At 43.0% G+C, this 16,767-nt stretch overlaps 1 protein-coding gene across 2 annotated transcripts in view; it reads left to right on the forward strand.

Annotated features, from left to right (window-relative positions):
* Nucleotides 1-16,767, forward strand: part of GPD1L (glycerol-3-phosphate dehydrogenase 1 like) — a 61,947-nt gene that overhangs the window by 21,768 nt on the left and 23,412 nt on the right. For both annotated transcript variants that reach the window (XM_057301646.1, XM_003826137.6), the window contains 2 exons: nucleotides 10,268-10,408; nucleotides 11,909-12,047. In XM_057301646.1, the coding sequence (XP_057157629.1) occupies nucleotides 10,274-10,408; nucleotides 11,909-12,047 (274 nt within the window). In that variant the 5' untranslated portion in view covers nucleotides 10,268-10,273. The remainder of the gene's footprint in view (nucleotides 1-10,267; nucleotides 10,409-11,908; nucleotides 12,048-16,767) is intronic.

Below are 16,767 nucleotides of genomic sequence, written 5' to 3' on the forward strand. Positions count from 1 at the left end.
AGCACTTGGGTTTTGGAACTGGGAAAGTTGCTTCCCTTTTCCCCAGTTCCTTTCCACTACCAATTGGTTGGTTGGTTTTGGTCTTCCTGACTCTGAAAATGGGTTTCCTATTATGTTGCTAAGGATGCCTTAACAAAGTGCCAGACTGGGTACCTTAAACAACAGAAATTTATCTTTTATAATTCTAGAGGTTTTGAGCATGAGATCAGGGTGTTGATAGGGTTAATTTCTTCTGAGGCCTCTCTCCTTGGCTTGTAGATAGCATCTTCTGTATTTTCACATGGTCTTCCCTCTAATCCTGTCTCTGTCATAATCTCCTCTTATAAAGATAGCAGTCATATTGGATAAAGACCCACCCCAATGACTTAAGTTAATTACCTCTTTAAAGACACTGTTTCCAGATACAGTCACATTCTGAGGTACAGCCCATAACAGGTTTCCTCCTTGGCATTCAAAGTGCCAGCCACGTCTGGAACTAACAAACTTGCCTTAGGCTGCTCCTGCTCCCCAAGTAGCTCCTGCTGTACCCTAAGTGCATGAGATCAGCTTGCTAGGACAGCTAATGCAATGGTCTGTAATTAAAGTCAGGGTCAAGGCCTAAATTACAGAAGGAGATAGAAGAAAATGGGAAAATGTAAGACTGACAGTTTAAATTCAAGCTTATTAAGTCTGGGAGAGAAAAATACAGGTTATTGCCTGACCTCCTTCTATTGACTTGCGGGGGAAGAAAGAAATGAGGTTGGGGAGTGAAAAGGGTGTACCCTGCTGCTTGTCTGAGTGGAATTTATGAACTTCTTCTGTTGTCAGATTCACCCCTTTGTGGCTTTCTATCATAATCTCTTTGAAAAACAGACAGTTGTGGCTGTCTGATTCCTATGGTTAACCCAAGAAGCTCATCTCCTTTGTTAACGAAATACCCTTTACTGCATATATTCACTCACCAAACCTTATGAGCATGCACTGTGCATGCAAAGCACTGTGTTGGGTGCTGGGGACAGAAAGAGGAATAAGACAGTGTTGCTTTCCTCAAGGAACTGAGCAGGGGAGACCGATCTCTAAATCAATAAATGTGGGGAAGTTTTAGTTACAGTGTTCGTTAGTGTCAAGCACTGTGCTAAGCAATACATTTAGTCTCATTTAATCCTCTCAATAACCCTCTTAGGTTGATACTACTGGTTTTCCTATTAGGGTGATTATTTTGATTATATAGTGGAGGAAACCAAGACTCAAAGAGGCTAATGAACTTGTCCAGGGTCACATAGCTAAGGGCTACGGTTCAGATTGATTCCTGGTGGACACATCCCTGAGCATGCTGAATCTGTTGCCTTCTAGACAGTGATGACTTTCTGCTCTGGACTTGGGTGAGCCAGTATTTCCCTACAGTTATTCTTGGTGCAGTTGGTGGGGGAAGAAGAACCTTTAGAGTTGTGAGCTTAGAAGTTAAGTTGTCCAAATATCTGCTGGAGAGAATAAAAGAGGTAGCTGTTCCCACTGCAGTGGAAGGCCTGTGGGGTCATCTCTAATCCATTCTTGGGGCAGATCATTCTTTTGAGCTTCACTTTTCTCATTTTTATCAGAATTGGTTGCCCCTTCCCTTTGGTAAACTACATGCTTCATTGTTACATTCCTCCCACCCTGCCTGGTGCCAGTCCCTTGTGTACCTGTCTGTCTACCTCCACGTGCCCTCAGTGTGTGACCTTGCTTTCTGGTTCTTCATTCACCCACAGTCCCTAGCACAGTGCTTTTCCTACACTGGATATTTGAGGAATGTTGGGGGAAGTGAATCTGCTGAGTGGTTCTGTGAAGCTGGAGCCTGTGCTGCGAACAGGGAGAGTGGGAGGGAAGGAATCGACATAGAGGAGTTGAGAGAGCCTGCCCCCCACTTGACTGACTCCACCACCCACCCCTGGTCACTGGGTGTGGACAGAGGCAGGAGAATTCACTCCCAGAACCCTGTTGTTGTCTGATAGATCTCTCGAACCTATTCTTCCTGTTTAAGTGAAATTTTTGACCAGCATGTCCCCAGTCCCTCACCCTCCAGCCTCAGGTAGCCACCTAAAAGTACAGTTTTTAATCGTTGTTTTTCTTTCCAGTTCAAGCAGGAGACGTTTGTTGCATTTCCGTCAACACAAGCTCACTGTTTATGCTGTCATTTGATGTGCTGACTTCAGACTGAGCCTTTTCTGTGTGAGACCCCCAAACTGCTGCCAACCTGACCCTTCCCCAGGTCCACACTCATCATGTGGCCCCTCCCACATAGGAGCCTTCTGTTACAATGACTTCACCATGTCATTGCCTGCTCACTAAAAGCTGGGCCCGTCTGGGTTTGCGATTTCCCTTTAGATCCAAATGAAAAGAGTGCTCATTATTTTCTGAAGGCCGGGTGCAGTGGCTCACGCCTGTAATCCCAGTACTTTGGGACCGAGTGCAGTGGCTCATGCCTGTAATCCCAGCACTTTGGGAGGCTGAAGGGGGCGGATCACTTGAGGTCAGGAGCTCGAGACCACCCTGGCCAACATGGCAAAACCTCATCTCTACTAAAAAAAGAAAAATTAGCCGGGTGTAGTGGTGCACACCTGTAATCCCGGCTATACTCGGGAGGCTGAGGCAGGAGAATTGCCTGAACCCAGGAGGCGGAGGTTGCAGTGAGACGAGATTGCCCCGCTGCACTCCAGCCTGGGCAGCAGAGCAAGACTCCATCTAAAAAAAAAAAAGAATGCTCATTATTTTCTGTAATTGCAAAATGGTTGATCCTGTTTTCTAGCTCTATTTCCAGAGCCTGTGTTTGGAGCTCATCAAGGTAGAGGACTCTTTTGCTTCCCTGTTCCAGCTTCAGCCAGTGACACCAGGATTTAGATTCCAGCACCCCCATGAAATATAGTTGCCGCTGCCTCTCATCTCCTGCCTCCTTTTTAAAAAACTGCTTCACTGAGATATAATCCACAGACCATACAATTCAGTGGCTTTTTTCGTATATTTACGTAGCCGTGCAGCCATCACTGCCATCAATTTTAACACATTTTCATCACCTTGAAAAGAAACTTGTACCCTTTCATAGTCACCTCCTGTTTTCCCCAGTTGTCCCACAGCCCTAGGTGACTACTAATCTACTTTCTATCTCTATAGATTTACCTGTTCTCCATATTTCATATAAATTGCGTCTTACAATATGCGGTCTTCTGTGACTGGCTTCTTTCACTTCGCATAATGCTGTGAAGCTCCATCCATGTTGTAGCATGTATCAATACTTCGTTCCTTTTTATGGCTGAATACGATCCTGTTGTATGGATGTCCCACATTTTGTTTACCCATTCATTGGTTGATGGTCATTTGAGCTGTTTCCACTCTTTGGGTATTATGAATAATACCTTTATGTACAATGTGAACCTTTATATACAATGTTTTGTATGAACATATGTTTTCATTTCTTTTGTGTGTATACCTAGGAGTAGAGTTAACTTTTTGAGGAACTGCCAGACTGTTTTACAAAGTGGCTGTACCATTTTACATTCCTATCAACAGTGTGTGAACATTCCAATTTCTTCACGTTCTCACCAGTGCTTGCTGTTGTCTGACTTTTTAATCCTAGCGAGTATCTCATTCATGGTTTTGATTTTCATTTGCCTGATGGCTAACCATGTTGAGCATCTTGTGCTTATTGTCACTTGTATATCTTTGGAGAAATGTGTATTCAAATCCTTTGTCCATTTAAAGAATGGATTGTCTTTTTATTATTGAGTTATACAAATTCTTTATATATTCTAGATACAGGTCCCCTTTCTCCACAAGTATTTTCTCCTGTTCTGTGGGTTTTCTTTTTACTTGCTTGATGGTATCCTTTGAAGCACAAAAGTTTTTAATTATGAAGTCCAGTGTTACCTTTTTACTCTGCTGTGAACTCTTTGAGTATGGTTTCTTGCATAGGTCTTTATTCACTAATGTCTCCTCAGCACCTGGAATAGTGCCTGGCATTATTTGTGGTTTGAATAAATGCCAAGGATAGTGGAAGTGGTGAGGAAGAACAAACCAGGATGAAGAGTTTTGTTTCAGTGCTTTTTAGGTGGTATCACATGGGAAATAAGTTTAGGGCAAGACTTAAAAAAAAATTAATCATTTACATTTGGATACTAGGGTTGGGGTAATACCTATTAATTTTTGCTGAAAGCCTTCTGAAAATTAAAATATCAGTTCAGTGCGAAACCTCAGTGTTACTCCTTTCCTCCCTGGGTTTAACTCTTTGATTTCATTAGAGGAGTAGTTTTCCCTGGTGATCTTCAAATTTTAGTGTTCATCAGATCACTGGGAGAGCTTCCCAGGGATATGTGGGCCCACTCCTATAGTTTCTGATTCAGTAGGTTTCAGGTGCGGTCCCTGAATGTGCATTTCTCACAAGTTCCCAGGTAATGGGGATGCTGTTGGTTCAGGAGCCATGCTTTGGGAACCATGGGGGTACATAATAAATTGATATTATTGTTGTTGTACTGGGGAATCCAGGCGATGGATAGCTATTTTTCCAGAAGTAGCCTTACTTACCAGCAGTGGCATGTTTACATAAGAATTATCAGATAAGGTCCTCTGTCTGAGGGTCATGTTTCTGCATGTAGAGCCAAGTATGTGAATTTCACCTGAGATCTTGGCTGCAAGTGAGATGAAGAGACAGAGGAAAATTATGCTATTTTTGAGCCTCTACTATGTCCCAAGTATGACATTGCTATGTGTTTTACTCCTGGTATTGTCTTGAATCTGAGTACACACATCCCCCAGATAATGTAGGTGAGTTGCCATGGTGTCCGGTTAGCTGACTGGCATTAGAGCCCGGCCACGATGCTTCGTGCAGCCACGGCAGCTGGACCATTGTTAAACCACACCATTCTCATTAGGAACCAGAATTGTTTCAACATGTAGATTCATACAGACTTGAAGTAGAAATAACTAGTGGCCCTAAGAGATTAGATAAAAATGAGAACAGCCTTGGTATCTTTTATTTGGCTTATCCTTGTTTTATCTGTCATTACTATGATGTTGCTACAAAAAGGTTTGTAGTAAGATTCATGGATTTTAGGGGGAAAAGTCTTCATTTGAATAACAGGAAAATTCTCATAATACTATATTAAAAAGATATAAAATATTACTTTAATTCTATAAATACAATTTTAGACATTTCTGTAGGCTCGAAAAGACCTTGGAAGGAATGTACCAAAATATTGATAGTGATTATTTCTGGGAACAGCAGGGAGAAGCTGTTCTTATTTTCCTACTTAGAGATTTTTTCTTCAGATTTGATCCAGTGAGCCTATTTATAGTCATGAATGAATGGAGAAAGCATTTTAGTCCTAATTGGTTTTAAAGACCATAAAATAGCATCTTTGGAGGGTGAGGAGATCAGTCTGTGATGATGAAAGTGAGGTCTTTTTCTTGCCCACTCTGATGGCTGCAGATAAGATGTTGCTAACAGGTAAAAGCTCATTGAGCACACACTGTGGACAGTGATGGTGGATCCAGGAAGTCCAAAAGAACCTTCAGACTTGTCCACACAGACTTCACCAGCTTTGTTTCCAGTGGTTTTTATTTATTATTAGGTTTTTATTAACTTAGACTAAGAGCACTGGGCTCCTGAAAGTCTGGGCATTAAGCAAACCAGCCCTGATGCCTTCGTTCTGGGTTGTTTGTCCTACTTGCCATTGAAAGGCAAGACCTGTTGTTCTGAGTTGTGCTTCCCGGCATATTTCAGAATCTGGAACGATGGACACCTTCAGAGTTTTGGCAGGAGGCTCACAAAATCAGTCACCATTTCCAAAGCAGCTCCTGATTATTTTCAGAGCAGAAAATCGGGTAGGGGCTTAGCAAAAGGTTTTATTCTGAAAGATGAGATTCACATGATCTCATTAGCTGATAAGAACTTGTTCTGATACTGTGTAAGAGGAATAATATTCTGTGATCGGACCATGCACACCATAAAAATACAGCTCGCATTGTACATGTTGCTTCTGTGGGTTAAACCCTAAGTATTCCACCAAGGAGAATAAGCCCCAACCACATTGTCCTAGAGACCATCACATTCCCTACCACCTGCAGGTTCCTCTTTGATTTATTAAGAAGGAAATGTAAGAGACAGAAGAAATCCTGGCCAGCTAGCAGCTTCCTTGAGAATGGTTTGTTTGTTTGTTTGTTTGTTTGTTTGTTTGTGACAGGGCCTCACTCTGTCCCCAAGGCTGGAGTACAGTGGTGCAATCACAACTTTTTGCAGCCTCGACCTCCTGGGCTCAAGTGATCCTCCCACCTCAACTTCCCAAGTAGCTGGGACCACAGGCATTCGCCACCACACCTGGTTAATTTTTTTTATTTTGTGTAAAGATGAAGTCGCACTGTGTTGCTTAGGCTGGTCTTGAGCTCCTGGGCTCAAGCAGTCCTCCCACCTCAGCCTCCCAAAAGTGTTGGGATTATGGCATGAGCCACTGAGCCTGGCTGGGGATGTATTTTAGCAAGAGACATGGGAATAGGCCGATTTCTTAAAAGTTAAGGATTTGCAGGACACGGGTAGATTTTTCTGATGAATACGCTTTCATTTGTTAAGGTCTTTGTAGTTTCAAAACACTGTCACTCATATTACTTAATTGGAAAGGGTTCTGTGAGGTAGCCAGATCGGAAAGGTAATTTTTATCTCTATTTTACGTATGGAGTGACTGAGGTCGATGAAGCTGAGTAGCTTGCCAGAGGTCACACAGCTGGTCAGTTGCAGATGTGCAACCCAGACCTTCAAACCTATATTTTTTCTCTTTGGTTCTGGTGTTTTTTCCACTTCACCATGTTGAAAATGCCCCAAAAGGGGAAAGGGAGGAGTGTGTATGTGTTAGAGGTGGATGGGGAAGAGGAGAAACAGTAGGTCCAGAGGAATAGGTTTTAATTAAAAGTCAGGCGGCCAGGCTCCGTATGAACCAGGGAGTAGGGTGCATAAATGTCCATCTGAGCAAGGCCAGTGTTGAAGGGGAAGGAGTGATCGGAGTTCTTGTGAAGGCCGTGGGAAGATGGGTGGGACACAGGAAAACACATGAGAACAAAACAATGAGCTTTGCCAATAAACGACACACAGGCCAATTGTGGGTTGGCATCGAGAGGGTTGTTTTTTTGTTTGTTTTGTTTTGTTTTTTTGAGACAGAGTCTTGCTCTGTCACCCAGGCTGGAGTGCAGTGGCACGATCTTGGCTCACTGCAACCTCCCCATCCCAGGTTCAAGTGATTCTCATGCCTCAGCCTCCTAAGTAGCTGGGATTATAGGTGTGCACCACCACACCTGGCTAATTTTTATATTTTTAGTAGAGATGGGGTTTCGCCATGTTGGCCAGGCTGGTTTCAAACTCTTGGCCTCAAGCAATCCACCCACCTCAGCCTCCCCAAGTGCTAGGATTATTACAGGCATGAGCATGGCGCCCAGCCTGCATCGGGAGATTAATGCAATAGAATCAGAAAATGCTTTGTTGGAGGGGGTGGAGTCTCCAGGTGTGAGAGGAATAATGTAGCAGGTGGATTTTTTGTAATAAATCTTCGCCACTTATGGACTACCTAGCCTAGATTACCAATCTGGAGAAGTCTTTTCAAAGAGGAAAATAGGCAAATAGGCCTTCCCTGCCTTTGGGTCTGCCACTAACGATGGAGAAGTGCTGAGCTTTGGGTTTTGATCTGCTCTATGGGGAGTGACTCTAGGTTGTCATTCAAATCAGCTTAAAGCTAAATGTTTTGGCTCTAGTAACTAAAGATCCAGGCAGTGCTGGCTTCAGGTGTAGCCTGAACCAGCAGGTTACATGATATTAACAGGGCCCTGTTTTTCCCTCTGTTCCCCTGCTTTGCCATCCACAAAGTTGGCTTCATCCACATGGTAGCCCCGTGGCGTAGGTTCTCCCCTCACATTTGTAAACATGGTTGCAGTAGTTCCAGACTTCACAGCAGCATCCCACACTGTTCAAGGAAAGACATTGTTCAGGCTACTCCTGAAGAATAAGGAAGCATCTGTTTCCCAGAAGACATCTACTGGTTTCTTGTTGGCTCTGATTGTTTAATGTGCCCATTAGCTTGAACAAGTTAAGAACCACCCCTGAAATGGGGTAGGGGCCAATTCCACCCAAATGGCATGGATAAAATGGGGAAGTTGTAGCTTTTGAAAGGAAGTTTAAGGAAACTTCTTCTAGAAAGAAGGGGAATGGAGGCTAGGCAATAAATTATGGAAGTCCTCCACACCTCCTGAAGGGATAAGGGAATTAAACTTCAGATACATTTTCTTTGGGGAATCCTTTGTGTGAGGGAGTAACTCTTAGCACAGGCATTAATCAAGGTAATAGGCTAAGATACTGCAAAAGACATAATAATGTGACAAAGAACAAGAGACTTGTCTTCCTCTCACATAGAAATACTCCAGTGGTTTGCTTTACACTATTATTCTTGGTCCCATGTTTTTTGTTTTTTTTCCCCCTGTACCATCTCCTAAGCCTTGTAACCCTCAGTGTGATCAAGGCTAAGTTACCAAGGTTTTCAGCTCACAGAAAGGGGGAAGAGAAAGTGTAGAGGAGGCAACCCACTGTCTTGAGGGCTGTGGGCTGTCAGTGGAAACCACTTCTCCCTCTCACATCCAACAATGAGAACTTGGTCCATGGCCATGTGTAGCTGCAAGGACTGCTGGGAAACGCAGTCCCTGGCTAGATGACTAGCGACCAGCTTACAGGTCTGTGATTATAGAGAAAGGGGAGAAGGAATTTTGGCTGGGAGTTGGCAATCTCCATCACAACCCCCAAACTAGGTTTCCTCAGAGGCTGGCCCATTCCGAATGATGTTCCTGTGACAGACACGATTTCCTCAGAGAAGAATCTTCATCCAAGGCCTTTCATTTTGGGAACCAGGAATGCTTAATGGGGACTAAGTCAGTTATAGTTAGGTTTAAATACATATGACAGAAAACCTAAAATAACAGTGGTCTAAGCAAGGTAAATGTTTGTGCATTTTTCTCTAATGTAAAGACATTTGTGGTTGGTGTAGCATCATGGTGGCAGAGACTTGTTTGATTCCACCGTTCTGCCATCTTGGCATGTGCTGTCCTCCTTCTGGTCTAAGATGACTGTCTGAATTTCCGCCATGCCTTCACATTCCCACTGGCAAAAGGAAGGAGAAGGACCTTCCAGGATATTTTCTAGAAGTCACAGGCAACACTTCCATTGATGCTCCCTTGATCAGAACTCAGTCACATGGTACACCTAGCTGCAAGGAGCACAGGGAAACATAGCCTTCTTTGCTGGCATTCAGGAGCCCAGCTTGAAACTAGGGGTTCTAATGCTGAGGAATAAGGAAGAACAGATACTAGGTGCAGCAAGAAGCCTTTGCCAGAGACCATGTGCCCTGGAGTCCGCACTGCATGCCTTCACTTCTGCCGTGTTAAACTAATCTTCACCCTTAAGGAAAGAAATCGTCCTAATAGCTGACATGTGTTGAGTGTATATCAAGTCCCAGGCAGTTTTCTATATCATTTAGTCCTCACAGTGGCACTCTTAAAGGAGAGTTTAGTGTGGGATCATTTACAGAGGGGCCATGGGGTCGAGGGAATCAACAGGGGTTGGTGAAGTGCTCAGAGATTAGCAACAGCAGGAAGCCATTACTACCCCTGAAAGGGTCAGGGAAAGAACATGTCACCAGCCTGAAGAGGGCTTAGAGACATGGCCTTAGAAAGGGGCTGCCTGGCAGCAGGGACAGCTGTGGAATGAAGCCAAGCCAGAAACACTGTGAGCCTAGGCAGAAGTGGCCCGAGGAGGCTGATAAATACCCTTGACCTGTCTCTCCTCCCATCCTTTGATCTCCTGACAGTGCCTCCCATTGGCTGAAGCCCACTGGAAGCCAGAGAACAAGGGAGCCTGGGGAAATAGTTTAGAGAAAGCAGCCTCCTGAGAACAGAATGGGGCAGAGAAGAGCGGAAAATGGATGGGGGCTGGTGAGGTGGGAGAGCAACAGAGAGCAACCCACATAGTGTTATTAGTGGTGCCTTTTGCAGATAAGGCAGTTGAGGGGTGGAGAGGATAACTCACCTGCCCAGCTGGTGACAGAGGCAAACCCTCTGCTTCAGACCCCATAAGGAATAAGGAAGGCAAAGCAAACACACTTGCCTTCCTTGTCTATCTGTGCAATGCTCTGCACATAGTAGGCATCTGATAAATGGTCAGTGAGTGAAACCATGTGGACAGGCAAGGTTTGATATAAGAGGAGAAACGGTCTTCTCTGCCTTTTGGTTGCAGGTTGCCATGTCAAATCTCAGCGAGGCTGTGCAGGATGCAGACCTGCTGGTGTTTGTCATTCCCCACCAGTTCATTCACAGAATCTGTGATGAGATCACTGGGAGAGTGCCCAAGAAAGCACTGGGAATCACCCTCATCAAGGTAACTCGAGTGCATGCTGCCCAGGGCTAGACATTGGTTATCAGGAAATTTCATTTCCTCACATTTTCATCTGCTTGAGATTTGGAGCTGAAGGGGAAGTTGTGGCGGTTTTTCATTTGTGTTCTTAAAGATGCCCAAAAGTCATAAAAAATATAAGACTAGTTTAGCTCAGATTGAGAGTGGGCTGCTTTCCATTGCAGCAGACTAGCAGCAGCAGTGATGTGAAGAGCTGTGCCGCCCCTTCCAGTCCACTCTGGGGGCTCAGCCTGCCATCTGGAAAGCACCAGCAGTTTGAATTAGCTGGGAAACTAATAACCATTAGTGCCCATTCTTGGATATATACCCTAAAGCATGTGTTTTTAACCATAACTCCATGAACCACCTCTGAAGGTCCACAGGTTGAATACAGGAAGTTCATGCATTTAAATGTGGTGGAAAAAAATCCTTGCATTCTAACTCATTTTAACCTCTAAGTGAAATGAGCATTCTCTTCATTTATGAATGCAGCTCACAGCCAAAATTTCAGTAATAGCAGTATTAGCAGGATCTGAGACCTTGTCAATAGGAGTCGCAGGGCTTTCATTTCAGTTTACACCTTTTTCTGATATCTCAAGGTATCATTTATACTCATCACTACTTGGAAATTGTGGTAATTGTTAGACCTGCCATGACATCTTTTTCTAATTGCATTAATAAAACAGTGCATATATTACTTTATCATAAATTTGTTTTTTAAACAAATTTCAACATAATTGGATTCCTGGGTTATTTTAGGTGCTTTGTTTTATGCATATGAAATTCTGAGAATGAGTCCATAAACTTCACCAGACTACCAGGGGTAAGGTCCATGTCGTTGGAAAGATTAAGAACTCCCAAGAGAGGCTGTGCCAGAGCATTTACAGATGAATGTTCATGAAGGCAAACCAGAGCAACCCAAATGTCATCAGCAAGAGAGTAGACAAATGAAATGTGAACTATTCATTTTGGAATACTGTGCAGTAAGTGAACAGAAACGAACCAGAAGTTTGATGCAGCCACATGAGTGAATCTCTAAAACGGTATTGTAGTTCAAGACAGCACATCACAGGTGAATGGCACAACTCTCTTTATAGACTTGAAACCCCAGGGATAATGACGTATAACATTGTCTAGGGACCATCCGATGTGGTAAAATAGTCAAGAAAAGCAAGGGAGCAATGCATACAGCATTCAGGACAGTGGTTCACCCTGGGGAGCAGGGGTAGAAGGAGGATGAACTTGAGAGGAGACACACAGGGGACTTCAGTGGTGTCAGTCACGTTGTATTTCTTAACACGAGTGATGAGTACATGTTTATTTTCTTCATTTGATTCTTCTTTAAGCTGTACATAGGCAGTATAGATGCTTTTACTCTTGTAAGTAGGAGACATTTTTCAAGTTGTGTAGCCATGGGACATCTACTATCCCATGCCTCTTTGATTTGGTGGTTTGTTTTCTCCTAACTTCTTGGCATCCTTGTAGGGCATAGACGAGGGCCCCGAGGGGCTGAAACTCATTTCTGACATCATCCGTGAGAAGATGGGTATTGACATCAGTGTGCTGATGGGAGCCAACATTGCCAATGAGGTGGCTGCAGAGAAGTTCTGTGAGACCACCATCGGTAAGCACTGCCTGGGAGGGACCCCAGGAGTCTGGACATTTGATGTTTGAACATGTACATATTCCATTTCTGATATTTTCTGTAATAGACTCTTCCCTGTCCCTCTTAACATTCCTTAGTTGGGCATTCAGTGGGGCGAGGGTTTTACTTAAGGAGGCTATTTTGTGGAACTGAAGTGTTTCAACAACCTCCAGAATGAATATAAATGAATATGGCCAAGAAGAGCATTCTGACTTGCTGTGATCCAATAATGAATTACTGAGGTTAAACACAAAAGTGCAAGGTTGCTTGTACCAAGAAACAGGTGGCTACATCCATGGTAGGGGTCCCCTGGCCTCAGAAGCCCAAATTTTCTTTTCTTACAAATGTTAGTATCTGGATCCTCATTGATTCCAGTGAGATCTAAAAATTGGTTGAATGACCTCCATTTTCAGGTGAATGATAAGACTCAGAGAATAAATTACCTGCCCCAAGATCACACACTAATGTAGAAGCCAGGAACAAATTTGAGTCTTCTGTTTCCTGAACTAGTAAGCCTTTTCTACTCTTACACATTATACATTAGATACATTATTCTCACATTGACGTTATGAAAATTTTCATTTCTTTTGAAAGGGGCTTTGAGAATTCTCAAGTGTCCGTGTACTATATTAAAGGATGCTTTGTTGGAAGAGTAATATTATTGTATTTTCAGATGCTTTGCAAAAGTTTATCTACCACTGCAGAACTTACTTTCACCCTTATCAAACCTGCAAGCAATATGAATCATTTCCCCTTGGCAGCTTTGTAAAAGGAAGCTCTGAGAGATGTCAGGCTCTCTTGCGTGAGATGAATGCGCAGGAAAATGTAGCTCCAGATTCTTATACCTGCCTATACGTAGGACTTTTTAGGATTTTTTTGGAATTTTCTACCTTAATTTTTATTTTTAATTATGGGGGTATTTTACATGATTATTATGGAAGATAGAGATAATCAAAAGAAAGCCATTTTAAATTTTTGATAATTTTTTTATATATCCTTTTTTTCTATTTGTATGAACTATTATGTTTGTAGTGAATCATATACTGTTTAATAATTGCTTTATTCACTGAATATGTAACAAAAACCTTTCAGAGTCTATTAACATACTGTACATCCTCATAACTGCATAGCATTCCATCAGCAATTCCATATATTTGGATACAAAACTTTTTTTTGAAAAATAATATTTGTTGGAGAGGAGAAGTATCACAAATAATACAAAGAAGAAAAGAATAGCCTATGATACCACCTGCCCAGGTTGTCATTTACAAAAGTGATACAGACACAGGTTTAAAAAAAAATTCAAGCACCATGAGAAGGTGGAAAAGTAGAACTAAGATTGTAATTTCCCACCCATTTCCCTCTTCCCAGAGGGAATCACTGTTAGCAGTTTCTTTTTTGTTTTTTATAATTTCAACTTTTATTTTAGATTCAGGGGGTACATGTGCAGGTTTGTTACATGGGTGTATTGCATGATGCTGAGGTCTGGGTTATGACTAATCCTGTCACCCAAGTAGTAAGCATAGTACCCCACAGGTAGTTTTTCAATCCTTCCCTCCTTTCTCTCCTCTCTAGTAGTCCCCAGTATCTGTTGTTGCTATCTTTATGTTCATGAGTACCCAATGTTTAGCTCTCACTTGTAAGTGAGAACATGCAGTATTTGGTTTTCTGTTCCTATGTTAACTCACTTAGGATAATGGCTTCCAACTGCATCCATGCTGCAAAGGACATGATTTTCTTTTTTTTGAGATGGAGTCTCACCCTGTCGCCAGGCTTGAGTGCAGTGGTGCTATCTTGGCTCACTGCAACCTCCGACTCCCTGGTTCAAGCGATTCTCCTGCCTCAGCCTCCCAAGTAGCTGGAATTACAGGCATGCGCCACCACGCCCAGCTAATTTTTGTATTTTTAGTAGACAGGGTTTCACCATGTTGGCCAGGATGGTCTTGATCTCCTGACCTCATGATCCACCTGCCTCAACCTCCCAAAGTGCTGGGATTACAGATGTGAGCCACCGCGCCAGGCTGATTTCATTCTTTTTTAATGGCTTTTACTATTAGCAGTTTCTAAATATTCTTCTGGAAAAAATTTATTTATATTTTTATGCTAGTATATACATATATAAATATGTCTTATTCTTTTACAGTAAATTCTTTTATTTATCTGCAGTTTTAATATAGCCTGTGAAATTGTTATGTAATTACTTATATTTTCCCAAAAAGATTAACTAGTTTGTTCCAACTCAATCCTATTTGCCAATAATCCTTTCCCAGTTCATTCTGGAAGACTAAATCTTAATCTGCAATCCCAATCCCTGATCCAATCCTGGCTAGGACTCTAGCCCTGTTTGTTGTAGGAAAGTTTCTAGTTGGATACATTAGGCTTTTTTGGTTTTAAAAAACAGATAAAAGCACACAAGTTGCATTTCTTTCCCTCTGGCATTTCTTTACCCAGTGCTTCTATGCCTTCTCTGTGGGGTGGACTGTGATAAGCACTGATGACCTGAATTAAATTAAGTAAAGCATTTCTGGGTGGAGTAGCTCTCGTGAGGCTAAAGCCAAGGATCTTCTGAGGCCAAGAGTTTGCACCCTGGGAAATGTAGCTGGGAGTTTCCAAAAAAGAAAAAAAAATTTTTTTTAATTAGCCTGGTATGGTAGTACATACCTGTAGTCCCAGCTACTCAGGAGACTGCTGTGGGAGGATCACCTTGAGGCTAGGAGATTGAGCGAGGCTGTACTCACTGCAATGGCTATGATCACGCCATTGTTCTCCAGCCTGGGTGACAGCAATACCCTGTCTCTTTAAAAAAAAAAAAATTAAGTAAAACATTGAAAGTAAGATAGAATATGAAAGTGATGTTTAAAAATTGTTTTATATAACCTGAATTAAATAATTTTTAGAAGTAGAGTCTTGTTTGAATTCCTGGCCTCATGGGATCCTCCTGCCTCAGCCTGCTGATGTACCGGGATTACAGGTGCGAGCCACTGTGCCCAGCCTATAACCTGAATTTAATCATGAGAAAATATCAGACAAGCCCAAAGTAAGAGATATGTTATAAAACAACAGGCCAATGGTATCTTTGACTCTTCAAAAAAGTCAGTGTCATGAAAGACAATGAAAGGCTAAAGGAGTGTCCCAGAATAAAGAGGACTAAAGATATATTACCGAGCCAGGCGTGGTGACTCACACCTATTATCTTAGCACTTTGGGAGGCCAAGGTGGGAGATCACTTGGGCCTAGGAGTTTGAGACCAGCCTGGGCAACATAATGAGATCCCATCTCTACAAAAAATACAAACATTAGCCAGGTGTGGTGGCACACACCTGTAATCCCAGCCCTTTGGGAGGCTGAGGTGGGCGGATCACCTGAAGTCAGGAGTTTGAGACCAGCCTTGTCAACATGACAAGCGAAACCTCATCTTTACTAAAAATACAAAAATTAGCCAGGTGTGGTGGTGCACGCCTATGGTCCCAGGTACTCGAGAGCCTGAGATGAGAGGATTGCTTCAGCATGGGAGGTGGAGGCTGCAATGAGCAGTGATCGCACCATGGCACTCCAGCGTGGGTGACAGAGCAAGACCTTGTCTCTAAAAATAAAAAAGGAGACATGAGCACTAAGTGCAATGTGGGGTCCTGGATTAGGCAGGGAGGGTTGCTGTGGAAGACAATGCAGAGGTGATTGGTGAGATTTGAATGTGGATTATATGTTAGATAATAATATTATATAAACATTACATTTTCTGTATTTGATCATTGCAGTGTGGTTATCCAGACATCCTTTGTTGATGCATAGGGACTATTTTAAATTGCGGTAGGTTCAGGAATCATGGCCCACTTGAATCTTCTGTGGAGGGAAAAGATAGGGCAGCTTCAGGCCTCAAAATCCTGTCATGGTGAACTACAGTGCCCTCTTGTGGTGAGGTCTCCTTTCGTTCTTGGGGCTTACCACAGACTCTGAGGCTTTTAATCCAGTCATTCCACAAATATTTTTCAAACCCTCTTATGTATCAGGCATGGTGCCAAATGTCTAGAATACATAAGCTCCTTATGGAACTTGTAAGCACACAAACACATATGGAATCACAAACTAAAATAAGGGTTTTGAAGGAGTTTTATTACATAGGTTAATTGCCTCTAAAACTTGGTGTGACAGAGAAAGGGGATTTTCCTGTCTTTGGTTTACATTGAGTTTTGGGCAGCCTTCCCACATGGCTGTCCGGCATTATCTGTTCTGTACAGATGCCCTGCGTCCCTGCTTGCCATGTCACTGTTTATTACTGGGGTTTGTTATTGTTGTTGTTGTTGTTGTTGTTGTTGTTTTTGAGATGGAGTCTCACGCTGTTGCCCAGGCTGGAGTGCAGTGGCGTGATCTCGGCTCGCTGCAACCTCCGCCCCCTGGGCTCAAATGATTCTAATGCCTCAGCCTCCTGAGTAGCTGGGAACACACACACACACACACACACACACACACACACACACACACACACACACACACACCACCACCACGCCAGGCTAATTTTTGAATTTTTTGTAGAGATGGGATTTCGCCATGCTGACCAGGCTGGTCTCGAACTCCTGACCTCAAGTAATCCACTTACCTGAGCCTCCCAAAGTGCTGGGATTACAGGCATGAGCCACCGCGCTGGCTTATGACTGGTATTATATTAATAATAAAATTCGCGGGCCGGGTGCGGTGGCTCATG

The sequence above is a fragment of the Pan paniscus genome, chromosome 2 (genome assembly GCF_029289425.2).
Source record: "Pan paniscus chromosome 2, NHGRI_mPanPan1-v2.0_pri, whole genome shotgun sequence".
Lineage (NCBI taxonomy): Eukaryota > Metazoa > Chordata > Mammalia > Primates > Hominidae > Pan > Pan paniscus.